This window comes from Oncorhynchus mykiss, chromosome 20, assembly GCF_057628025.1.
Source record: "Oncorhynchus mykiss isolate SJ-2025 chromosome 20, ASM5762802v1, whole genome shotgun sequence".
Lineage (NCBI taxonomy): Eukaryota > Metazoa > Chordata > Actinopteri > Salmoniformes > Salmonidae > Oncorhynchus > Oncorhynchus mykiss.
In genome coordinates, this window is record NC_143041.1 from 27,551,796 (window position 1) to 27,577,592 (window position 25,797).

The 25,797-nt window shown below is 43.5% G+C and overlaps 3 protein-coding genes across 7 annotated transcripts in view; 2 read left to right on the forward strand and 1 right to left on the reverse strand.

The window, feature by feature from the left end:
- The window catches only part of LOC149974522 (BAR/IMD domain-containing adapter protein 2-like 1), a 48,197-nt gene extending 44,906 nt beyond the window's left edge, over positions 1 to 3,291 (forward strand). For all 5 annotated transcript variants that reach the window (XM_090212779.1, XM_090212777.1, XM_090212778.1 and 2 more), the window contains 2 exons: positions 1,535 to 1,575; positions 1,707 to 3,291. In XM_090212779.1, coding sequence (XP_090068905.1) covers positions 1,535 to 1,575; positions 1,707 to 1,779 — 114 coding nt within the window. In that variant the 3' untranslated portion in view covers positions 1,780 to 3,291. The remainder of the gene's footprint in view (positions 1 to 1,534; positions 1,576 to 1,706) is intronic.
- A 614-nt stretch (positions 3,292 to 3,905) lies between these two features.
- Positions 3,906 to 20,287, forward strand: LOC110499192 (tectonin beta-propeller repeat-containing protein 1). Its single transcript, XM_036956022.2, has 24 exons — positions 3,906 to 4,063; positions 5,693 to 5,925; positions 7,938 to 8,120; positions 8,330 to 8,452; positions 8,613 to 8,738; positions 8,959 to 9,133; positions 9,330 to 9,430; positions 9,522 to 9,623; positions 9,788 to 9,939; positions 10,080 to 10,669; positions 10,890 to 11,035; positions 11,187 to 11,342; positions 11,434 to 11,583; positions 11,878 to 12,035; positions 12,342 to 12,466; positions 12,968 to 13,167; positions 13,844 to 13,923; positions 14,070 to 14,126; positions 16,233 to 16,407; positions 16,530 to 16,665; positions 16,950 to 17,042; positions 17,165 to 17,271; positions 17,414 to 17,533; positions 17,703 to 20,287. Exons 2-24 carry the CDS (start codon positions 5,701 to 5,703, stop codon positions 17,880 to 17,882), a joined length of 3,660 nt encoding a protein of 1,219 aa, XP_036811917.2. The 5' UTR covers positions 3,906 to 4,063; positions 5,693 to 5,700; the 3' UTR covers positions 17,883 to 20,287.
- LOC149974523 (class A basic helix-loop-helix protein 15-like) lies at positions 20,288 to 25,133 on the reverse strand. Its single transcript, XM_090212788.1, has 2 exons — positions 24,919 to 25,133; positions 20,288 to 22,348 (listed from the first exon to the last, which is right to left on the reverse strand). The coding sequence occupies exon 2, from the start codon at positions 22,311 to 22,313 to the stop codon at positions 21,732 to 21,734; it is 582 nt and encodes a 193-aa protein (XP_090068914.1). The 5' UTR covers positions 22,314 to 22,348; positions 24,919 to 25,133; the 3' UTR covers positions 20,288 to 21,731.
- Between the last annotated feature and the right edge of the window lie 664 nt (positions 25,134 to 25,797).

The following is a 25,797-nucleotide window of genomic DNA, read 5'->3' on the forward strand; positions in this document are numbered from 1 at the left end:
CCCATCTGCTCTTCTCCTTCTCCAACTCTCTACCTCTCCTAGTTGCCTCCCCATCTGTTCTCCCCATTCCCCACCTCTCACCCTTTCCTTTCTAGAAGTCCCATACTTTCTTGCTTCCCTCCCCCTTTGATCCCCCCCCCCCCCACACTTCCATTTGATCATGTGATCGTAGAGAGATGACTTTGCTCTTTGCGTTGTTATTGTCGCTGCCAGATTGTTTAATGATTGTCTCTGACGTAAGCCACTCCATGGGGCCTCTCGCATAGGTGCCTCTGTGCCCTCACTTCTGGACACAGACTGCCCTCTAGTGGAATGTTAGGGTACTGGTTATGTCCTGAAGTAGTTTGAATAAGCCTACTACAGCAGTGTTCCTGTGCAGTACAAAAACTGGCTGATCCACTGTTAGATTGTATCTTCAAAACATCAGATAAGGATACAAAATTAACACAACTTGGAGAGGGTTTGCTTACTCTCATCCATCATCAGATATTTGATTTTAATTTCTGAGAGTGCAGACATTTTTTGTCAGATAGATACACGTTCATACATCCTAAAACATAGCTAAGTAATCAGTTCAGCATCTCATTTAAAACTATCTTCATCACTCTCACTTGTTTGGATTTACAATAAGATTTCCATCTACTCAGAGAAGAGGTGTTTCTAGAGAGTTTCTAGAGGTGTTTCTAGAGAGTTTCTAGAGGTGTTTCTATAGAGTTTCTAAAGGTGTTTCTAGAGAGTTTCTAGATGTGTTTCTAGAGGTGTTTCTAGAGGTGTTTCTAGAGTTTCTAGATGTGTTTCTAGAGGTGTTTCTAGAGGTGTTTCTAGAGAGTTTCTAGAGAGTTTCTAGATGTGTTTCTAGAGGTGTTTCTAGAGGTGTTTCTAGAGGTGTTTCTAGAGTTTCTAGATGTGTTTCTAGAGGTGTTTCTAGAGAGTTTCTAGAGGTGTTTCTAGAGTTTCTAGAGGTGTTTCTAGAGAGTTTCTAGAGGTGTTTCTAGAGGTGTTTCTAGAGGTGTTTCTAGAGAGTTTCTAGAGGTGTTTCTAGAGGTGTTTCTAGAGGTGTTTCTAGAGTTTCTAGAGGTGTTTCACGTTTGTAATGTTGAGTGTTCTTTAAGAGGTGCGATAAGAGGTGTTCTCTAGGTGTTTCTAGAGAGTTTCTAGAGGTGTTTCTAGAGAGTTTCTAGAGATGTTTCTAGAGGTGTTTCTACATATGTTTCTAGAAAATTTCTAGAGGTGTTTCTATATGTGTTTCTAGAGGTGTGCTGTATGCTGGCCTTTCTAGACATTCTAGATTCCTGACTCCCAGCGTGAGGTCATGGTACACTCCGTCTCCGTACGTCCCAGAGTTCTTCACTTGGGAGTGACACAACGACGATATGTGTTGACAGTTGACATCCTTATCCAACCTGTCTGACAAGAGACAACTAGAAGCAACCTTTCACACTCACAGCTGCACGGGAGGCAATACAACATGTACTAAATATGCACAGCATTTATCTGGACTTAAGTGTTTCTCTTTCTTTCATTTTGTAAACAGATCTCTCTACCCAATGGGGTTGGAAAGGCTCCCTTTCTGGGGTAAGTCATATAATAACTATGTTATAACATTATAACTTATCACATGGATTATGCATTGATTTTGATGGGAAATTTGAATAAAAAATAATAAGGATCTCACCTATTACAATGTGTTTTGAAATATTTTCCAGAGGTGGGAATCCCTTTGCCACTGTCAAACTGAGACCTACAGTGACCAATGACAGATCAGCACCAATCGTCTGATAACCAGGGATCATCCAGACAGAGGATTTATGAAGCTTGGAATCTCTGCGCCGCCAACACTTCAGAATCACAGTCCGACAAGATGTCCAGATAGCCTGGATTTTACTCTGCTTCAGAAAACCAGCTCCGTTGTTGCTAGGTCCGTTGCAACTGCATTGTAAAACAGACCAGTGAAGTGACAATAAATATGGGCAGTGCTGAGACAGACTAATATCCAGGCTACCTTCCTGACTCTTCAGCACTCAGATACAAAAATGAATAATAATAATAATCTGTCTGTAGTAGTTGTGGGAATGATGGGAGAGAGACACATGTTGGGAAAAGAAGAGCTCAATTATTGTTTACTTTTTCATTATTACGTGCCCATTTTTAAATGGGGAGACTATTTATGTAAACATATGAAACAAACTGAGTTTAAACAGTGAGAGTTTATGGAAGAATGAATATACCGACTAGGCACAGACATCCATCCGTTCAGTGTCTATTTTTGATTGACAGTTGGTTGAGTTGTCAACTGATGTGAATTCAATGTGAAATCAACAAAACATTACACCATGTCATTGGATTTAGGTTCAAAGTTGGTTGAAACAAAGACAAAATTCCCTTATATTGAAGACTTAACGCAAAATCCAATCTGTTTTCCATGTTGATTCAACTTCATCACAAATATGTTCTGTTGTTGAAATGACGTGGAAACAAAGTTGATTCAATCCATTTATGCCTAGCAGGTAGTAGTGTAAATTTTTTAATTCAAATAAGGGATTTTTGATTTGACATAGACTACTAAATGAATGTATTCTGAATGGGGAATGCATTGACATATGGACCCTGCCATGCTTTTTCTTCATACTTTTAAATGGTATTTTTTCATACTTGTTCAAAAGTTCATGATGTTTATACAATAATTGTAGGGTGGAAATTTCTCTTTGGCTTTTCATGGTAAGCTAAAGGTTGTGTGCATACAAATACACAATTGTTGCAAATCACAATCACATTGTTTTTGGTAGAAATACAGTATGAGCCATGCAGTATGTCAAAAGAGTCAACCGTTTTTTTAAAAATCTTCTTTCTGTGTAGAGTAATTCATGATACACACACCACACTGCTGTCCATGCTAATTGATGATTACCATCCCAAATAAGTATTTGAAAAGAACACTGGACATGGTTCCTCCTCTTCTATCTCTGTTCAGATACTGATGTGTATTGTTTTCATTCTCTAAAGGTGAGAAGGAAAAGGATGTAACATGATGTTCTGTCCTTGTCCTCAAGTTTTGTAAATATATCATGGGCAAAATGGTTGTCTGAAAAAAATATATATATATATTTCTTGGCACCATGTAGACTAATGTAATGTTATCTCACAGTGAAACAGGATAAACCTTACATGGTCCTTATTAATGTATTGGCTTTGCAATATACTGCCATAGCCTACTGTGTATCTGTATGAAGACTTGCATAATAATTGAAAATGTTGTTCATCCCTTAATACACGAGATGAAATGGAGAATAACAAGCTTTGGTTGTCTTTTATTGAATTAGTCGTTTTTTATATTGAATGAATTAGTGGGCTACCATTCTTTCCGGCCCCATAGTAAATTACTATAAGTTACGTTAATTTGATTAACATAAACACACACACATACATCTTTCAATAAAGATGTCTATGTTTACCACAATTTTCACTACTATTGTGTCAGGTCATAAGACACATTTAGAAGGAAAAGCATGAGACAACACTGGGGATTGTCAGTAGGACATTACTGTCCATGCCTAGGGAATTCTATAACATTCACTCTCTAGTGGTTATATCCAGTGTCTGTTTGTCTGTCTGTCTGGGGGTGTTGGGGGAAAAGCCCATTTCTGTTCTAACCAAATTGACTTTTACGTTTTGTCCATTTAGCAGATTTACAGTCAGTGCAACAACACATCACAATCACTTTAAGTAAAACGTTCCTCAATAAAACAGCTATCAGCAAAATCAGTGCTGGTAAGGAAAGACAAGAGCAATATTGTATTGTATTTTATTATATTATATTGTATTACATTCTCCAATGTTATTTTCCAGATCTTGTAATGCCCTATAATAACGAAACTACTATCATCGCCTACTGGACAAATTCAGCCATTGGTTCATTTGATGCAGCAGCCAATCCGCGTTTACAGTAAAACACCACACTTCCTGTTTCGGATTAAAGAAAATATCGCAATTAATGGTAAATTCAATCTGATATGACGAATGAATTGCAGTGACTTACCATACCGTTTATGAGAGAGAACACACGGTAAGGGATGAGCTATTGCTAACTATTACATGTATTGCTGTGCTTTAGTGGTAAGCCTCCCTGTAACGCTTAAAGAGCAATGTCAAGCTAATATTTACTCAGTGCTAGCTAGGCCATTCATTGTATGTATAGTCATGCCACGTTTGTAATGTTGAGTGTCCTTCATGTGGTTGTAGATTTTCTGATAGCAGTAGTCAGCTGTTATGCAACAACTGCAGTCTACCTGTGATAAGTTTAGCATGCTAACAGTAGACTACTTTGTAAACCAACCAAAAGCTTAGCTACTATGTGTCACATAGGTGCCCGATAATCAACAATGTATCAATGTTGATCAATCGCCATCCTATTACAATGTAGCAAACGTAATTCATGTGCCACAGTATTTTCTCAGTGATTGACAATGTTGCCGTTTAGCAAGTAGCAGTATCTAGAGACTCTCGAGTTAATTGGGCGAGTCACTAGATCAGATCGCAGCTTGCTTCAGATAGTGTACAGGTTTATCTCTCTGGCTAGTTTATTGATTGCTTGTGACAGGGGCTACAACTTCGTAGAGCATCCCTCGCCCCAGGCATTACATAACGTACTGGGACCAGGATAGGATGTAATAGGTTGAGGCTGCCTCGACTGGACACTGGTGTAAGGTCAGTTTAGCCTTTTACCCAGTGGTGGAAAAAGTACTCCATTGTCATACTTGAGTAAAAGTAAAGATAAGGTAATAGAAAATGACTCAAGTAAAGGTGAAAGTCACCCAGTAAAATACTACTTGAGTAAAAGTCTAAAAGTATTTGGTTTTAAATATACTTAAGTATAAAAGTAAGTAAAAGTCAAAGTATAAATAATTTCAACTGCCTTATATTATTAAGCAAACCAGACAGCACAATTTTCTTTTTTAAATTTATTGGTGGATAACCAGGGGCAAACGCCAACACTCAGACAAAGCGTTTGTATTTAGTGAGTCTGCCAGATCAGAGGCAATAGGGTTGACCAGGGATGTTCTCTTGTGTGAATTGGACCATTTTTCTGTCAAAATGTAACGAGTACTTTACGGTGTCAGGGGAAAAGTAGGAAGTACATTATTTTCTTTAGGAATGTAGCGAAGTAAAAGTTGCCAAAAATATAAAAAGTAAAGTACAGATACCCCCAAAACTGACTTAAGTGGTACTTTAAAGTACTTTTAGTGAAGTACTATACACCACTGCTTTTACCCTTACATGGATAGATGGAATAGAGGCAGACTCTGTACTACAGCTTATTCTGCACTCCTCCAGAAGAGAGACGAGGCAGGGCCAGGGGCCACGAGGGAGAGCTGAAAAGAAGGTCAGCAGTGAGCATGCTGATTCAGACTCACTAGCCTGCTGGCTAGCCTAGCTACATCACTGAACTGTTTTAATTAGAAATATGATTTCCTTATTATTAGACTAAGCAGTTTGGCTGGGTGTGTGCCTCTCAATGAGGGTAATTTGAGGGAACTCGCTCTCTCGCTTTCTTTTTTTCTTCCTCCATACACCCTTTATGGTCCTCCCTCTCTGTGACCTCTGCTATTTGTCCATCCTCCTCTTCCCCATTTCTCACCCCTCTTTCCAAATGAAAACAAGGCATCTTTCTTTGTTATGTCTTCCTTCTCCCTAGGCCTGACCATGTCTGTGTCCCTGCTGTGGGCAGTGGATGTGTACGGGCGCGTTTACAACCTGTCCACCGGAGGGCAGCAGTGGGAGCAGTGTCATGATGCCGTGTTAGAGTTTAAGAGGGTGACAGCAGTACAGCAGTGCTGCTGGGGTATCGCCTGTGACCACCACATCTACCTGAATGTCCACTCTAGTGATGTACCCATACGTTACCAGGAGGAGACATACGAGAACCAGGTACATGGTGTCGTGTCCTCGGAACGGACAGGTTTAGGGTCATGAAATATTGTGTGGATGAAGGGCGGGTGGGTGCCGGACGGGTTGAATAAAGATATACTTTTTAATAGAAAATCCATAAATGCATAATTATTGTGCAAGTCATATCTTTAGGCTACATTGAGGTTCTTCTTTCATTATCTTTATCTGGTGTTAGTACAGTGAGGGGAAAAAAAGTATTTGAAACTCTGATTTTGTACGTTTGCCCACTGACAAAGAAATGACCAGTCTATAATTTTAATGGTAGGTTTATTTGAACAGTGAGAGACAGAATAACAACAACAAAAATCCAGAAAAACGCATGTCAAAAATGTTATTAATTGATTTGCATTTTAATGAGGGAATGTTATGTGTGATGATTGTGAGACGTTATACAAATTAGACAGTCACAAGACGGGAACCTCTTAAAGATCGGACCCTTTTTTGTAAACATTTCCGCCTAAAATTACATACCCAAATCGAACTGCCTGTAACTCAGGACCTGAAGCAAGGCTATGCATATTCTTGATACCATTTTGAAAGGAAACATTTAGAAGTTTGTGGAAATGTGAAATGAATGTAGGAGAATTTAACACATTAGATCTGGTAAAAGATAATACAAACAAAAAAGCATGCATTTTCAATTTTTTGGTTTAAAAGGCCATACATTGAGATAGGATTCTATGTGTAATTTTGGCGTTTTACACAAGATGGCAGTAGTGTGTGTGCAACGTTTCAGACCTATCCAGTGAAGAATTACATCACTACACAATATTTTGTATCAAGTCTGCCCTGAGTTTGACCAAATGTGCCGAATTGGTCAATTTATACATTTTCAAGTACAAAACTATAGAGAACATCCAAAAATACTAAGGGGGGTCTACTGTAAATTAACAATAATTTAAGCTTCCTGCCCATATAAGACATGTTTATGTCTCGGAAAGTTGGCTGTTGTTTACAATGTCATTCTAGTCACATTATTGCATATTAAGCAACAACTGTCCCAGTTTAGGGACTGATCCCGTAGAGGTTAAAATGGTACGTCAAGGGAACAGTAGGCTACTGTTCAGATGGGTTAAATGGATGGAATAATAGCCTAACTGAAATCTGGATACTGAATGTAGGTTTATAACCTTTCACATAACCTAATATAATATTAACTCTTGCAGAATTGAGCATTCCTTGCAGTACAATTATACACCAAATGTTAATTTTGACTCTGGAACAGGAGTGAAGAAATATATTATTGATTTATTTCAGCATCTTGAGAGAATGAAACCGAATGAAATCGGTTAGTGACTGTAAAGATGCTATCTTTATCAGTATCATAAAAGCGGATACTATTTCAACCACATCAAAAATGCATCCAAGCCGAACTGAAGTCTTATCAGCAACATGTTGGGTCTATTTAACAGCTTTTACTTTTCTTAAAACCGGTCAAACTGATTTAGCGCGGGAAATCTTTCCAGGTTTTTGTTGTTTTGTTATTGCATTTTCTCCCTGGTCCATAAACGTTTTTGCTCCACTAGAGAAGCAGAGATGAAAGAGAAAACAAACTTTACCGACGTCAACTAGATTGAAGCATTCATTCTATCAATTTATGACATTATTCTGGCCACCAACTGTTTTATTTAGTCTTCTAGGGCAACAAGTAATGACAGAAGAGAAGCTGTATGTGTCTAATTATAGACAAGTTGACTAACTACCAAAACGTCTGAAAATATAAGCAGAAACGTAGGACTATCTAAAAAGGCCTGTCAAAAGATTATTCTTCCTCTGACTGTACAGTGCATTTTCTATATTTGTGGGTTAGGGTTGGGTGCAGATTTTCACTTTATCATATATAGTCGGGCGTTTGCAGGTGGGTTATTAGAAATTGCGGACGGATGCGGGTGTACAAACAGCTGACCTGCGCATCACTAGTGTGTGTGTGTATTTGTGCTTCTTTTGCCCCTGCTGCATTTATGATTCTTGTAACTCTCTCTCTCTCTCAGCGATGGAATCCCAAGGATAACTTCTCGGATCACTTGTTGCCGAGCGACCGCTGGCATTGGAGTGACATCACAGGGCTGGAACACCAACCCCTGGATAGTTTCCTTCTTCCCTCCACCAACTGGGAGTGGGAGGGGGACTGGTACATCGACGAGAACTTTGGAGGAGAACCCACAGAGAAAGGAGTGAGTGTCTGTCGTTCTTCGCTATTTTTCTCACACTCTCACTCTCTCTTTCTCTCTGTCTTTTCGTTCTCTTTCTCTCTTGTCTCCCCATTTTAGACTTTCCCTCTGTTCTCACCTTATCTCTTTCCCTCTCTCTTTCCTTCCCTCCCTCTATGTCCTTGTCTTACCCTCATCTACGATGATTCATCTGTGAATGGATTTGTCTGCAGGGTTGGACCTATGCCTTGGACTTCCCTGCCACCTACACCAAAGACAAGAAGTGGAACTCGTGTGTCCGTCGCAGGCGATGGATCCGCTACAGGAGGTACAAGGCCACAGACACCTGGGCCAAGGTGTGTATTTGGAGAAATATAATCACCTACCACAACTAGGATGTAACTGTATGCCTCTGCTGTGAATGCTTTCTTTGTGTACTGAACTGTACTCATCATGTACTGTAGGTTTGTTTAGGCCTGTGTGTGTGTGTTGACCCGTATCTCTCTGTGTTACCAGATCCCATCTGAGGGTCACAGTGGTCCCCTGCCAGACCCCTTTAATGACATCAGCTGTGGGGGCTGGGAGATCAGTGAGGAGCCCAGGGGGAGGCTGTCTCTGTGGGCTGTCTCTCTACAGGGCAAGGTATTACACACGCACACACATAAATGCACACACACACACAAACACACTAATACATGCACACACACATGAATGGCATGGACACACGCGCACACACAGCTCAGAGGGGGAGGTCATATCTCCAGAGATCACAAAACACACACATACAACACAAATGTATTTGTAAACGAACAAATCAATTTGATTGACTAATTGCCTGTGTGTGTTTGATCTGGGTCATTAGGTGTGGTTTCGTGAGGGTATCCACCACCACAGCCCAGAGGGGGAAGGTTGGGAGGAGGTGTCTCTGCCTGGGGAGGTAGTGCAGATCAGCTGTGGTCCAGGGGACCTGGTTTGGGCTGTGCTCTGGGAAGGACAACTCATCGTCAGGGAGGGCATCACCAGAGACTGCCCACAAGGTGGCTGGTTAACAGAGGAAGTGTGTGTGTGTGTTTATTCGTGTTAGAGGGAGAGAGAGCGAGATGGAGAGAGAGACATAGAGAATGAGAGACCGCATGTTTGTGTCTGTTTGTGTGTGTGCAAGGGAGAGAGAGAGAGAGAGAGAGCCTGAGATTGTGTCTAATGGTGTCTTTCCTCCTTTTCTCTCTCTACCAGGCTCGTCCTGGGTGGTGGTGGACTCTCCCAACCCAGAGGCCGGGGCCATCCACGTAGCTGTGGGGGACAACGTAGTCTGGGCCGTCACCAAGGACAACAAAGTAAGACTACATGAAACACTCTCATGTATGTTCTCTAACGCTTCCCTTGTCAGCAGTTTGTTCCTGATGATTATCTCTCTGTATCTGTCAGGTATGGTTCAGGCGTGGCATCAACTCCCATAACCCATGTGGTTCAGGCTGGATCGGGATGGTCGGGGAGATGGTCATGGTCAACGTGGGCCTCAACGACCAGGTAAGGATTTGATCAATGTTTATTAACAGACCTTCTAATAGATTGTCAGGTAAGTTCTCTGAGTGTGGTTTATAAAGATTCACTTGTCGCTGTCCATAGTGCTGAAACATGTTTGGTCGGGCATTCTACACAGGTCAATGTATGTTTGTTCTGACTCTGTCCAGGTGTGGGGTATCAGCTGTGTGGACCGGGCAGTGTATTTCCGTCAGGGTGTGACCTCCAGTGAGTTGAGTGGTAAAGCCTGGAAGGCTGTCAACGTGCCCCGAGACGGAGACATCAGGTCCCACTCCTCCGCCAGCATTAGCAGTCTGCACAGGTGGACATGGACACGGAATACTGTGACACATTTCCAATGCTTGGGCAATCTCATCTCCATAAAACAATTAGCCAAACAGTCTGCCAGCTGGGTGCTCTGCGTAATACTAATATCTCTCTCTCTCTCTCCCTGTCCCACAGTGCTGGTTGTTTCTTCAGTGGTGAGGTACAAGCCCAGTCTGTGATGAGTGAAGACTTGGACACAGAGGGCGGTCCACAGAGGGCGGTCCTAGAAGTAGGGGCATGCCCCTCCTCTCCTCCCCCCGAGCCCCCTCCCATCGACCCCGACGTCCCCAAACCACGCATCCCTAAGGTCACCAGCGACAGCTTCATCTCTGAGATGCTCTCCGACCGTGAGGTCAAACAGGAGGGGGCCACCGCTGTCACCACTGCCAGTCCCTCTATCCCAGAAGAGGAAGTCGCTCTTGGGGAACCAGAGGCCAAGTGTCCCCCTCCGGCTCTGGTTCTCTCCCCCAGCCTGTCTGGAGGGCTTGGGGACCCCCAGTGGAGTAACGTGGACCTGGAAGAGACCCAGACTCACCTGGCTGTGGGGCCTGCCGTGGTGAGAGGGGACTCGGCTGACACCTGTAGTCTGTCCTCGGTGGCCACCTACACCCTGTGTCAGGGGGAGCCGTATGGGGCAGATGAACACCCGCTCTGGGCATGGGTCAGTGGAGGAGGCTGTGGTGTGAACTGTCACTCCCAGCTCAACTGGTTCAACTCTGCCACAGGTGAGACACAGATACTGTAGATATTGTATTTCTCCTGTATATTAAAACAAGCCTAGGGATATGCAAAACCCCAGCTCCAACTCGCAATTAAACCAGAATACACACTTCTGCCTGATGTAACAGTGTCTGTCTGCTTTTTCCTTGTTGTTGTTGAGCCACTGGAGCGTTTCCTCACACGTTGTTGATAAAGTTTGGACCGTTGTCTTATTGTCTCTCCCAGCCCTGGCATCATCAGTCCAGTCCATGAGTCTGTCCATCAGTCCAGCCCAGACAGCTGCCTGGCGGAAACAGATCTTTGAGCAGCTCAGCGAACGCTCTAAGAGAGAGATGGACCACTTTAAACACTACGAACAGGCGGTAGAACAGGTACCGACAACTTGAACGTTTACAAATGCCACTTTTTGGTTGCTTGCCTTGATTTAATGAGTTTTGTTTATGACTTGTCCTTGTTGTATAGACGCTGATTAGTCTCCCTCCCTCCCCTCCTTCTCTCTCTCCCTCCCCCCCTCCGTCCCAGTCTGTGTGGGTGAAGAAAGGGGCCATGCAGTGGTGGAGGGACTGGAAGCCCCATAAGTGGGTGGATGTGAGGTTTGCCTTGGAGCAGTTCTCAGGACCAGAGGGAAACCAGGATGGTATTCTCTTCCTCTACTACAACTTCAACGAGGAGAAGAAGGTGAGGGGAGGGCCACAGTGCCTGTGTGTGGGTGTTTTCTGTGATGAGTTATTTAGTCCTTGTTTTCTCCTCCTCTCCTCCCTCTCTCCAGTACCTGCATGCATTCATCAACGAGGTGACTATCTTGGTGCCGGTGCTGAATGACTCCAAACACACGTTTGCCGTCTACACAGCAGAGAGGACCAAACAGAGGTGGCCTATCAGACTGGCTGCTGCCACTGAGGTGGAGATGCACGACTGGGTAGGTTATATGATCACTGTCTTCCATCTGAACCTGTCACAAAGTACAGTGCTCCATTTTCACAGAATATCATATGTTTTATTCATAAGCAAATGTCATGCTAAATGATGGATGGCAAAAGGGTTATGCCACAAAGAACCAGACAATCTTTTTAAATGAACCTTTTATGTAGTATGACTTTGCCTCTATGTAGGGCTTATGAAGACTTTATGTATGCTAAATACGTCCTTTATAAGTTGTAGTTTGGTAAAAGTGGGGCCTTAATGTCTTGACTATGTCTCTCTGTACCCCCAGCTGGCCCTGCTGAGTGTGTCGTGCTGTGACTCCCGGGGGATCCAGGGTCCCCCCTCTAAACAAGCCATCTGGTCAGTCACCTGTAAAGGAGACATCTTCGTCTGTGAGCCTTCGCCTAGCCTGGAAGCCTGTCCCTACCCCACACCCTGCGACCAGATGTAAGACCCGTCCTCTGGGCAGTTATCAATGCTTTATAAAGGCTTGGTAAATGAGACCTCTGAATACAAACCTGCAGTACATCGTGAATGAGTTATTTGTGGATAAATAGATGGATATTTATTGATCATATATATGCACTTACAACTGAATAGTCTTAACTGATTAAACATTGGTTGACAGTCACTTTTCTTTCTTTTGTCTCTAACCACATGTTGCTCTGTCCTGTCTGCCCTGTCTGCCCTGTCTGCCCTGTCTGCCCTGTCTGCCCTGTCTGCCCTGTCTGCCCTGTCTGTGTGTGTTTGCAGGTTCTGGCGTCAGGTGGGGGGCCACCTACGTCTGGTGGAGTGTAACAGTCTGGGGGTGGTTTGGGGGGTAGGCTACGACCACACTGCCTGGGTCTACACCGGCTATGGAGGGGGATTCTTCCAGGGTAAACACCAATATATACCAAACATAAACCTACTGGACTGGACTTAAAGCATAAACCAAACATAAACCTACTGGACTGGACTTAAAGCATATACCAAACATAAACCTACTGGACTGGACTTAAAGCATATACCAAACATAAACCTACTGGACTGGACTTAAAGCATATGCCAAACATGACCAAGTACTGTATAGCCACTAACGGGGAAACCAAACTGGCAACGTCACGTGTGCGAGCATTGGAAAATAAATGATTTAGCAAGCTAGCTTAATGTCCATGAATGTTTATTTTAAGTGTTGAACAGTCCACAAATTGATAAAGTTGGTTCACATTTAGATTTGTTATTTTTACCTGTGTGTCATGATCGCGTCTGGTGGGGATAGACAAAATCAACATGCTCGCGGACATAAGTGCAGGGCCAGTTTGGTCAGGGTGAAAAGGTATTTATCAGCTCTACTTGATCTCAGCCCCTGACTATAACCTCTCTCTTGTCTTTGTCAGGTCTGGCCAGCAGCACAGATAATATCTTCACCCAGACAGATGTGAAGTGTGTCTACATCTATGAGAACCAGAGGTGGAACCCAGTCACAGGTTACACCAACAGAGGCCTCCCAACAGACCGTTACATGTGGAGTGATGCAACAGGACTGCAGGAGTGTACCAAGGCCAACGCCAAACCTCCATCCCCTCACTGGACATGGGTGGGTACCACTAGCAGGACAAAATATGTCCAGTTCACCCTCAATAGAGCGCAATAGTAATGACAACTCTTTTGTAGGCACTAACTCTGCCATGGCTCGTTGGTCAAAGCCTATGGGGAAATGAATGGGGCTTTTGTAGGAGTTTTGGATAAATAGAAAAAATAAAGTCTGTGGTTATCAGCCAATGTCAGTCTTTTTTTCCCTTTCATTTATGTAATCAAAACAAGCACATTAAAGGCTTCATAATTCATAAAGGTCATGGAGTACAAGCTGGCGAGCTCTATGGACAATGTCACATTTGAACTTAAACATCCACACAGTAGCAGTAGATGTTCAAAACGGTCCTACAAACAACGCTTGTTATCATGACACAAGGCGAGACCCAGGCAGATGGTTGGAGTCTTACAATATTTATTAATCCAGTAGGGGAAGGCAGGAGACTGGTCGTGGTCAGGCAAAAGGGGCAAAACCAGTTCAGAGTCCAAAAAGTACCGAAGGGCAGGCAGAATCAAGGTCAGGGCAGGCAGGATAATCAGGCAGGTGGGAAAGAAGTCCAGAGTCAGGCAGGAGTCAAAACCGGGAGGACTAGCAAAAAGAGAATAGCAAAAGGAGTATGGGAAAAACACTCTGGTTGATTTGACTAACATACTAGACGAACTGCTCTGTCTCTTATCAGGTAGCAGACTGGACCATTGACTATGGGATCTCCGGGGGGACAGACCGAGAGGGTTGGCAATACGCAGCTGATTTCCCAAGGTGAGTGTACCTAACCCTCCCCAATACATATTCATTGGTCTATCTATCACATCAAGCTGAATCTTTTCCCAGCTAGGAAAGCATCCATAATATTTGTTTACGTCACTGTCGTGTGTTGTCTCTCCACTCTGTATGTACTCTTCCAGGTCGTATCATGGCCACAAGACCTTGAAGGACTTTGTTCGTCGTAGACGATGGGCCAGGTACTGTACCTTACTACACAACAATGGCTCTGTTCCCTCATCACCGTTTCTTTAGTCAGCACACAATAATAATATATAGCGCTTTTCATTGCAAAGAGAATCTCAAAGACGCCGTAAAACCAAACAAAACAAACGTGGAGATCTGGCAGGTCTTGGGCGATGGTCATCCGCAGCGTCAGATGACGAGGTGTTGTTGAGCTGGGTGGTTCGGAAAGGCTGGGCAGTACTTCAGAGGATGGAGCTTTGATGGCACAGAGAGGGAGCAGCGTCAATCAGTTACTTAGACAAGCACGGTGCTGTTCATCAGGCACCTCATTCGTTGTGACCTTCTCCTCCTCTGTAGGTAGGCTGGATAGTCCACTACTGAAGTGTAGCACCCACCTAGGTGATACAATGGTCTGGTCTGCCTCATTCTGCCGACTCAGTACTCTGTTTAAACAACCCTGAGTTTGCGCTCTAGGTAGAAAAATGGCCCGTAAGCACATATCAAGGATCAGCTTTACTCTACCTAAATCCTAACCTTCGACATTGAGGGAAACACAATAACTGACCTTAGATTAGCTCTAGGACACAGTTCTTCAACCCTGGTCTTGGGGACCTACAGGAAGTGCATGTTTTTGCTCCACCCCACTACCAACACAGCTAATTAACTAGTGGTACACTGGTCTAGTTGCGACTTATCTCCTATTTTAACAACCCTTGTAAACTACGTGGCCAAAAGTATGTGGACACCTGCTCGTCGAACATCTCATTCCAAAATCATGGGCATTGATATGGAGTTGGTCCCCCTTTTGCTGCTATGACAGCCTTCACTCTTCTGGGAAGGCTTTCCGCTAGATGTTGGAACATTGCTGCAGGGACTTGCTTCCACTCAGCCACAAGAGCATTAGTGATGTCGGGCACTGATGCTGGGCAATTAGGCCTGGCTCGCAGTCTGCATTTCAATTCATCCCAAAGGTGTGCGATGGGGTTGAGGTCAAAGCTCTGTGCAGGACAGTTAAGTTCTTCCACACCAATCTCAACAAACTATTTATGTTTGGACACAGCTTTGTGCACGGGGGCATTGTCAAGCTGTATCAAGAAAGGGCCTTCCCCAAACTGGGCTCCCGATTGGTGCCGCGGTCTACGGCACTGCATCGCAGTGCTAGAGGCATCACTACAGACCCTGGTTCGATTCCAGGCTGAATCACAACCAGCCGTAATTGGGAGTCCCATAGGGCGCCACACAATTGGCCCATTGTCATCCAGGTTTGGCCGGTGTAGGCCGTCAGTGTAAATAATAATTTGTTCTTAACTGAATTGCCTAGTTAAAGGTTAAGTAAAAACTTTTGCCACAAAGTTGGAAGCACAGAATCATCTAGAATGCTGGAGCTTTAAGATTTCCCTTCACTGGAACTAAGGAGCCTAGCCGGAACCATGAAAACCGCTCCAGACCATTATCCTGCTCCACCAAACTTTACAGTTGGCACTATGCATTCGGGCAGCTAGGCCGACTGGGCCAATTGTGTGGCGCCCTATGGGACTCCCAATCACGGTTCTCCTGGCATCCGCCAAACCCAGATTTGTCTGTCGGACTGCCAGATGGTGAAGCGTGATTCATCACTCCAGAGAAGGCGTTTCCACTGCTCCAGAGTCCAGTGGTGGGGAGCTTTACACCCCTCCAGCCAATGATTGTGCATGTTGATCTTAGGCTTGTGTGTGGCTGCTCGGCTATGGAAACCCATTTCATGAATCTCCTGACGAACAGTTCTTGTTCTGACGTTGCTTCCAGAGGCAGTTTGGAACTCGGTAGCTACGCGGTTCAGCAATCAGTAGTCCTGTTCTGTGAGCTTGTGTGACCTACCACTTTGCGGCTGAGCAGTTGTTGATCCTAGACGTTTGTACTTCACAATAACAGCACTTACAGTTGACCGGCAGCTCTAGCAGGTCAGGAACGTAACTTAATCGTTCTACTGCCAATGTTTGTCTATGGAGATTGCATGGCCGTTTGCTCGATTTTATACACCTGTCAGCAACGGGTGTGGCTGAAAAAGCCGAATCCACTCATTTGAAGGGCTGTCCACATACTTTTGTGTGTGTGTATATATTGTGTATTTCCTCTGACAGGAAGTGTAAACTGACGACCACAGGGCCGTGGCAGGAAGTCCCACCCATCCCGTTGAGTGACGTGACCATCGTCCTGTGTGGAGCTCAGAGCAGTGTTGAGCCGATCCCTCTGTGGGCCATCAGTAACAAGGGAGACGTGCTCTGTAGACTGGGGGTCACCCTACTGACTCCTGCCGTGAGTCTTACACACACACACACACACACACACACACACACACACAATATGTAAACACACATGTTCACTGTGAATACGCACACATTGTATTTGATAACCGAAGTGGTTGTGTGTGTTCCTAGGGGACGTCATGGCTTCACGTGGGCACAGACCAGCCGTTTAAGTCTATCTCCATCGGTGGGGCCAACCAGGTGTGGGCCATTGCCAGGGATGGATCTGCCTTCTACAGGGGCTCTGTGTCCTCAGAGAGCCCTGCAGGTCAGCCAGAGAACCACGCAGAACCCACACACTCTGACAGAACCCAGGGTTCTCCCTTCAGTCTTACTGCTAATCAACAGTTCAGTCAGTCACTCAAATGTATTTCTAAAGCTGTTTTTACATCAGCAGTTGTCACAAAGTGCTTTACAGTAATACTGTGGCTCAATTTTTCCTTTCTGGAGGAGCTTACCTCTCTGGGCTCTGGTTCATATCACAGAGATGCACCTTATGATGATGATAGTAGACTAACCACTGGCTGTTTAATGTACTATTGCCCCCTGCAGGAGATTGCTGGTACCACATCCCCTGTCCTGAAAGACAGAAGCTCCAACAGGTGTCTGTAGGGAGAACATCGGTCTACACTGTGGATCAAAATGGTACAACAGAAAATAATTTCATGACTTACTATGACACTTGTCTTTATTATCAGCTGTCTATTAGTTGTGCCATCGCAATGATTTATTTTTGTCATGATTTTAATGCTGTGCTCTCCATCCAGGTAACCTGTGGTTCAGACAGGGCCTGACTCCCAGCTACCCCCAGGGATCATCATGGGAACACATCTGCAACAATGTACGCAAGGTCTCCGTAGGACCTCTAGACCAGGTGAGCAGAACCTACAATCTAAAACCAGGGTGGTTGTCGTCGGCAATAATGAATCATAAAGACTTTCTCTTTTCTCAAAATTCAACGCTCTTGACTTTGCACTGTGTTGAGTAACTCAACCTTTCTCGTTGTGTTTGTGTAGGTGTGGATCATAGCTGACAAGGTGCAAGGCAGCCACAGTCTGAGCTGTGGGACAGTCTGCCACCGTCTGGGGGTTCAGCCCATGGAGCCAAAGGGACAGTCGTGGGACTACGGCATCGGGGTGAGACTCTTTAACCTTACCTCTAACCCTGACCCTAACCCATCAACATGCTTCTGAGACACCAATGACTTTGAAGGTTTTCTTGGTGGGGGGGCTGTCTGACTTTCTCTCTACGTCTGTTATCTTTCTCTCTCTCTCTCTCTTCCGCTCTTCCTCTCGCTCTCCTCAGGGTGGCTGGGACCACATCACTGTGAGAGGGAACTCCATTGAGGCTCCTCGTGTCCGTATGCCCTCCCTGACACCCTCCCTCACCTCCTCCCTAACGGACCCCCTCCGCCCCCCTCCACCCCGCAGCCTGCTCCCTGTCATGATCACGGAGATGGAGAACGGGAACGCTGTCAGATGTTAAACACACACACCTACAGTACTTGCTAGTGGACACTATCTCTGTTCTGTCTTCAGCCCAACACTCTCTTCAGATACGCCACAATGCAACTACCCCACCATCCACACTGTACTGTAGCTCCAGCCTCAGCTCTTCTGACCTATCACCTGGCTGTGTTAAAAGACCTTTGAACCCTATCTCTGCGCCCTCAACTTGACTCAGCCAATCACCTTTTCTCTTTACAGCTAGCAGATCATGTTCAGTATTTCCCACATAGAGCACTAATGTCGTTTTTGCGCTATTGTAATTTAAAGGTTAACTCAGCTAAAAGACATTGCCACGAGCAGCACCGCAAATATTCAGATGAGCGAGATGCAAGTCACACACAGTATCTGCACATGTACACAGGATCATTTCACGCTGTTGGAGCGGTAGGTACGGTTCGCTTCACGTTGGTAGAGAGTGGTAGGTACGGTTCGCTTCACGTTGGTAGAGAGTGGTAGGTACGGATCGCTTCACGCTGTTGGAGCGGTAGGTACGGATCGCTTCACGTTGGTAGAGAGTGGTAGGTACGGATCGCTTCACGCTGTTGGAGCGGTAGGTACGGATCGCTTCACGTTGGTAGAGAGCGGTAGGTACGGTTCGCTTCACGTTGGTAGAGAGTGGTAGGTACGGATCGCTTCACGCTGTTGGAGCGGTAGGTACGGATCGCTTCACGTTGGTAGAGAGCGGTAGGTACGGATCGCTTCACGTTGGTAGAGAGTGGTAGGTACGGATCGCTTCACGCTGTTGGAGCGATAGGTACGGATCGCTTCACGTTGGTAGAGAGTGGTAGGTACGGTTCGCTTCACGTTGGTAGAGAGTGGTAGGTACGGTTCGCTTCACGTTGGTAGAGAGTGGTAGGTACGGATCGCTTCACGTTGGTAGAGAGTGGTAGGTACGGATCGCTTCACGCTGTTGGAGCGATAGGTACGGATCGCTTCACGTTGGTAGAGAGTGGTAGGTACGGTTCGCTTCACGTTGGTAGAGAGTGGTAGGTACGGGACCAAAACAAAGGAAATTGACCCACTATGCTGTTTACTTTCTGCATCTACTTCATATATGAGTACGTTTAAATCTGTGCTCTTAAGATAACTTTGTTTTACTTATGGTTTTTGTTTGGTTGAATGTTTTTTATGTGTGTGTTTGGTGTGTACAGTATTATGTGAGTAGATTTTTTTTAATGTTATGTTGGTAATTGATTTATCTTTTTAAAATAATATATGTGTTTTGGGGATGTATTCAATGTGATTGGGGCGAGGTTAAGATGGGTAAGAAAGCATCACTGTCGGCCCAATTATTTGTGACTTATTATAAAAAGTCTGTATCAGGAAGTTACAGTACTTACTACTTTGTACCTGCTGGCAACAGGTCGAGATTCTACTGGAGTCGCACCAAAAACAAGAAGGATTTATTTAAAGAGAACTTTTGTTATTAACGTTTGATAACACATGATGCTTTTACAGTTCTAGGCCTTCCCCCTGAATGGTTTGTATCTGTGATGGCCACAGTGAAGAGTTTGTTGGCCCATGTATTTTTGACAGCACTCGAAAAGAAAGTATATATTCTTCTTTTCATGAAAAATTTGCAATGTGTAGTTCTACACTGGACCAAAGTGTGAATTGCTTGGAAAGGGATGACTTTACGGGGCTTTAAAGTTTATCTGTTTATTTCTCAGGAAAATAAGAGTTCTCCTAAACGCTATTATTGGCATGTTTTTGACCTTCTACGATTGTAGCAGTAATGACTGACAGGCAACACACGTGAAAGGTTTGGTGGAAAGAACAAATAAAATATTTTTGTTATAAATCTGTATATGAGTTTAGTATAAATGTTTTAATGGGGATATTTCAAGGTTGGTTATTGTGCGTTGGTATATAAAAAGGTAAAATATTAGTCCTATGAACTATTATCCATAAACCACAAAAGCTGAAACTAGCACATTTGGGCATTAATTGATCTTACTTCTCTACATGGAAACCATAAGCCAATAGCTATCACTGATATACTGGAACTACAAATAATTGATTGTACAGAAAACTGTCTGTGAAAACTCACTTTATCTTCCTATGGCAGTTCCTAATACAAAGAGGGCGTTTTTTGATAATGTTTCACTTACTACTGTTTAGGCTTCATCCTAAAGGAGCGGCACATGCTTGTCATGCTGTGGTGTACCCCTTCACCTTCCAAGCTTTAAGTGTTAGGTCTAGAGGAGGACTTGTCCGTTTAAAAAATGATTCCATTGTTTTTATTGAGTATAATGTCAATTAAAATACTATAATCAGGTACTATTCTAAACCCAACAAGGCTGTTATTGATGTGTATATTTCTCCCTTCCAATAGTGTCCATGGTCAATGTCCTCTCAATAAATGTGATTATTGATAAGGAAGATTATTGTATTTTTTTTATTCTCATCATCCAAAACTCTCATGATCCAAGACTCGGAACCCAAGGCTACAAAGATATTACAGTATAATTCAAACACACATTGTAAGAGCAACATAAATATGTCTTCATTATCAAATTCACCTGTTACACACACACACCACTATTTGTATATAATAACCCAGACGCTTTTATCCAAAGTGACTTACTGTCATGTATCCATACATTTTTAATACACGTGTTCCCGGGAATCGAACCCACTATCCTGCCGTTGAAAGGACCCTTTTACAGCTCTGTAAATACACTTGCAAGATACCATTGCAGTTTGGAGATGGGTCATAGAGAGCACTTGGTCAACACATCAATTCCGACATGTACAAATATATATCTCTGCAGAGCCTGTGGGTCTAGTGGTAACTGCCGGCTTCTTCACCAAAGGCATGGGTTCAATTCCCTGCTTCAACCCTTCAAACTGTTTTTCCCACATGTATACATATATCTACAGTCATAACGATTCGCACTTCATTTAAATGATGGTGTGTTTTCGTTTCCTTACTTAAAGAGTACAGTATTTGACTAAAGTCTGTAGGACCAGTCTATTTAAGCATATCCTTGTCCTGTATGTGACTGTTGTGTCCAGAGGCAGTGCTCAGCAGGGAAAACCAAACGTTGGTCCTAAAAGGTTGAAAACAAGTCTTCCTCTACAGCAGGGGTGGCCTGTCCTATCTACACAGCTTGTGGCCCCTGAGGGCCACAGTGTATGCTGGTTTTTAGTTAGAGAATGAACTATACTTTGACAATCAGTTATTTTACATTGTTGACCAATTAACTACAGTAATCAGCAGTTAGAAAAATATTATGAAAATAAAAGACAATGAAATGAAACAGATTAAATAAAATGGCGCTGAATTGTTCTTTGACGTTGGTCGGTCAGAAGTCGGTCCACTCTTGGTTCTCACCACCAATCAGAGTCAGAATCCAAGTGATATGTTTTATCATGGTCCTCTGGGTATTCTGTCTGTCACTATTCATGCTAGGCCTATGTCTAGACTGGCAAAGTCCACAGGTGCTTTGCTTCAGCCAGCCAGAGGTGGGAGGATGCTGTCTGTGTCTTCACTTAGACTCCACCATTATGTTCTCTTAGAATTAATGTCAAGGGTATGGTGCTAAGAATCACCTCCCACCACTGTCTAATAGAGTTACTGAGTCAAGTTCTTGTATGCTCCATTTAGTGCATGGTGATGTCAGGTATGTCACTATAGCTCACTAGCTTGGTGGAGTATAAGGCTGCATCTCAGATGACACTCTTTCCCCATACAGTGTACTACTTTCGGTCATAAGTACAGTAGCATTGCACAATATGGGAGATAGTGTCAGTTGAGATTCGCTCCCCAAGTCAAGCATGAATGCTCCAACCCTTCGGCTGTTGAGTTAGCACCTGCTAGCTGTTAGCTTTCCTGGCTAAAGCTGTGAATCTGGGTGAGGAACTGAGACAGGCTCTCCTCCCCATCCTCCTCCAGGTGCTGCTGGTAACACTGGAGCAGTCTGGCAGCGCTAGCCTCTGTCGGTGTCTCCCCGGGGGGCAGGCGGGCGCTGGACATCCCCAGGATGATGGTGGTCAGGGACTTGATGTAGTTCTCGGCCAGCGTCAGCGTCTCGATCTTGGAGAGCTTCTTATCCATTTTGACATGCGGGATGGCCTCTCTGAGGGCCTGGAAAGCATTGTTAAGTTTGTGCATGCGCTGGCGCTCTCGCTCGTTGCTCTCCAGCCGCCGGACGTTGCGTTCTTTGTTGCTGTTGTGAGACCGTTGGCGTCTGTGGGGGTTGTGGGTGGCACCCCCTCCTCCTCTACCTTGCTCGCGGTCCCCGCCCCTCAGGACCCCCCTCCAGGAGCCTCCGATATGGACCGAAGCCTCAGAGCCCTCCTGTTCGCTAGAGCCTGGTTCACTGGTGTCACTGGTCTCTGGTTCGGGGTCTGGCTCAGTCCAGGGTTTTCTGGATGACTTAGCGGCCTTCCCTTTAGACTTCATCCTTCAGCCTGATTCAGTGACCCCTCTTCCTCACACTGTCAAAAGCATTGAAAGATAAGAAAAACAACAACTGGTTATAGAAAGGGCTTGTCATGGAAGAAATAAGCAAACAGGGGGCAGGGCCTTTACCCTGAAGGCTACAGTGTTACAGTTGAGTTTAAACACTCAAGTTGGAATACCTGGCTTTTTGAGCACCATTTTATTCCCTTCCAATCTCCTGGCTTAGACTTTAGTTTTTATTATTATTCATAAAAAACACTAGAAATTGGCAACCCAATGAAGTTATAAATGCTGATTACACTGTAATTACATTGTAATTAGCTAATGGAACTAATCCTGCTGTTTACGATCCATAAGCATTTTACTGCACCGTTTACATCCTGTATCCTGACGAATAAGCTTAGATTAATGAGTAATAATGAGGAATACCTGCATAATGCTATTTTATAGTAAGACAGAAATATGGCCCTTTTATCATTGTTTTTATTCGCAGTTTAAAATTAAGATTTAAGAAACACAGCATCTATCTAATCAGCCAGTGTGTGAAAACACCATAATGTTGGTTGTGTAATCTCCACCTCTCTTATCCTGCTGCAGGCTACCCAAGGCTCCAGATAATACCCGACTCAAGGTTACTCTCTTATAACAAACGAGCCAGAAAAGAACAGCACACGTTTGGTAGAGAGATTTTCCCCTGTGTATGCCATCTCATCATTTAAAAAAAAACTCTTAAGGATCTACGGGATCGGTTTCCCTATACCCGGGCGGTTGTTGCTAACCTGCGCTAATTTGACTAGAGTAACAGCAAACTTTCCAGGACATAGACATGTCTTATATGGGCAGAAAGCTTACATTCTTGTTCATCTAACGCACTGTCCAATTTACAGTAGTTATTACAGTGAAAAAATACCATGCTATTGTTTGAGGACAGTGCACAACAACAAAACTGATCACGGCAACTGGTTTGATACATTCACCTCTGAAGGTAAATAACGTTCTTACATTCAGAAATCTTGCTCTGATTTGTCATCCTCAGGGTCCCAGAGATAAAATATAGCAAAGTTTTGTTTGATAAAATACATGTTTATATTCAAATGTAGGAACTGGGTTCTACAGTTTGAACCCCTGCTGTCTATACTGTTATGCTTCATCAGATGCTATTCATGTACCATGGTAACAGGTGAATACACTAATAAAATTACATGGGACTTATCTAGCACCTTTCAAGGACTCAAAGTTTTTTTTACTGCAAGTGGCTGTTCTGCTATACTACACCAGCAAGCTCAACAAATAATAAGTATTAATATGTATATCAGCCTAATCGAAGTGTAGATTACAACATATATTAAAGTGTTTGACCTTGCAACAATGCTGGGATTATTACTAATGCGACTTGGCGCATCCAATGGCAATGTCTGCGTTAGGGAGCCGTCTGCTGATTTGACAGCTCCAACGCAGTTACACCTCTGACATCCCTTAAATAAAAACAATGAAACTGATATGCAGTTGCCAGTTATCACAAGTTAAGGCAGAACTGATTGAATCTAGCCCTAAATTGACAACACATATTTCCAGTGCATTTTTAAGGCATGTCATATTGAACTCAGTGTATCAATATAATAAAGCCTATTTTATATTAGCATTTAAACGTATACATTTGACCTTTTTCTGAAGTTATTATCTTAGTTCTGAACCCAGTACCAGGACATTTTAGCCAAAAACCTGCTTGGCTCTGTCAGGAGGCTGAAACTTGGCCTCAAGTGGATCTTCCAGCAAGACAATAACCCCAAGCACCCATCAAAATCCACAAAGAAATTATTAATTGACCACAAAGTCTCCGGACTTGAACCCCATTGAAAACCTGTGGTTTGAATTGAAGAAGGCAGTCCATACGGGCAGACGAAGGATATCAAGGATCTGGAAAGATTCTGTTAGGAGGAAAGGTCTTAAATTCCTCACACTGTGTTCTCCAATCTCATAAAACATATTAGAAAAAGGCTCAGGACCATCATCCTTGCAAGATGAGGTATTAAAAGGTATTGAAAACATGGGTGTCAATCTTTTTTAGAAAAAAATATTACTTGTTCATAAAAAAAAATCTTTCTCTGAGCAATTGTATTAGTATAAAATAATAGAATTTCATTTTTTTGCATACAATTTGTATGATTTATTTCATACATTATTTTTTTGCTAATCTTTATCAAGAGTGCCAATCATTTTGAACCTGATTGTATGTTTAGATGCATGGAGAATGTTCTACAAGTCAATAATACACTTATAAAAAGAGAGGTGGCAAGTATATTTACTTTAGGGCCTCGAAACCCATTCTTTGTCAATAATTGGATTTAAACAAAACTTTTTAGGCTTGTAGAGACACTAATCAAGCATTGACATTGTTACTTTGTTCCCCGGTCTCCCCTACTGTATGAATACATGTTGTGACTCTCTCATACTCTCTTTCTCCCACGCTCACCAATCATTTACATAAAGTAAATAGTTAGCCTTCATCAAGTTGAGGAAAACAGTGAACATCTTAAATTAATACAACTTCATTGGATTTCAATAAAGAGAAAAGGAATAGACAACAAATTGACATGTTAGTTACCTTTAAAAATGAAAGTAAGATGCCTGTGTATGTAGAAGAATAGTTTTCACCGTGAAACATCAATAATATCCTCAGAATTAAAGTTTCGGTTGAGTGGAAGAAGCGTCTGTCGTTCTGCTCCAAGGATGAAAGATAACTGTCGCATGTGAGGTACCTGTCGCTGCTGTAATGTACACGTTGCGCTCGCTTAGCCAATGGGAGTGCGCTCAGACTCCGGACGTGGTCATCTGTGCCCGTGCGTAGCCAAAAGCCTCGTTTACATCTGAGGCTATGAAGCTAACATGCTTCATTTGTCCTGGTCTTATCAACGTTCTGATTGTGCCCACATTGAAGCCTTTGCAGCTACACCAGAGGAGGCTGGTCGGAGGAGCTATAGGAGGACCGGCTCATTGTAATGGCTGGAATGGAATAGTTGGGAACAGTATCAAACACATCAAATATATGGAAACTACAAGTTTGACACATTCCATTTATTCTATTCCAGCCATTATAGCTCCTCCCACCAGCCTCCTCTGATCGAGACATGGTAGTAAAATGTATCTCTCTAGGTCCATCCACGGTCTCCGCATTGTGACCAGATATCCTGGTCCCTGTATGCAAATTATGCAAATGATTTGAAAGACCACTCCAGAGGTGGTCAGTAAGATTAAATGACAATCATATCAAAATGTGTATTTTAAAAGTCGACACCTGTCTTTAAAATGTGGGCACAATTAGATTTTGGACAAGATCAGGACAAATTAGGTTTTGTCTAGAAGGGATACAGCTTTTGTCACAATTTTCTTTTTGTAGCAGGTTTAGTAGAACCTATGCAGCAGTTTAGGAGAATGAACGTAGCAGGTTAGAAGAATCAGGTTAAGGTTAGGAAATGGGTTAGCT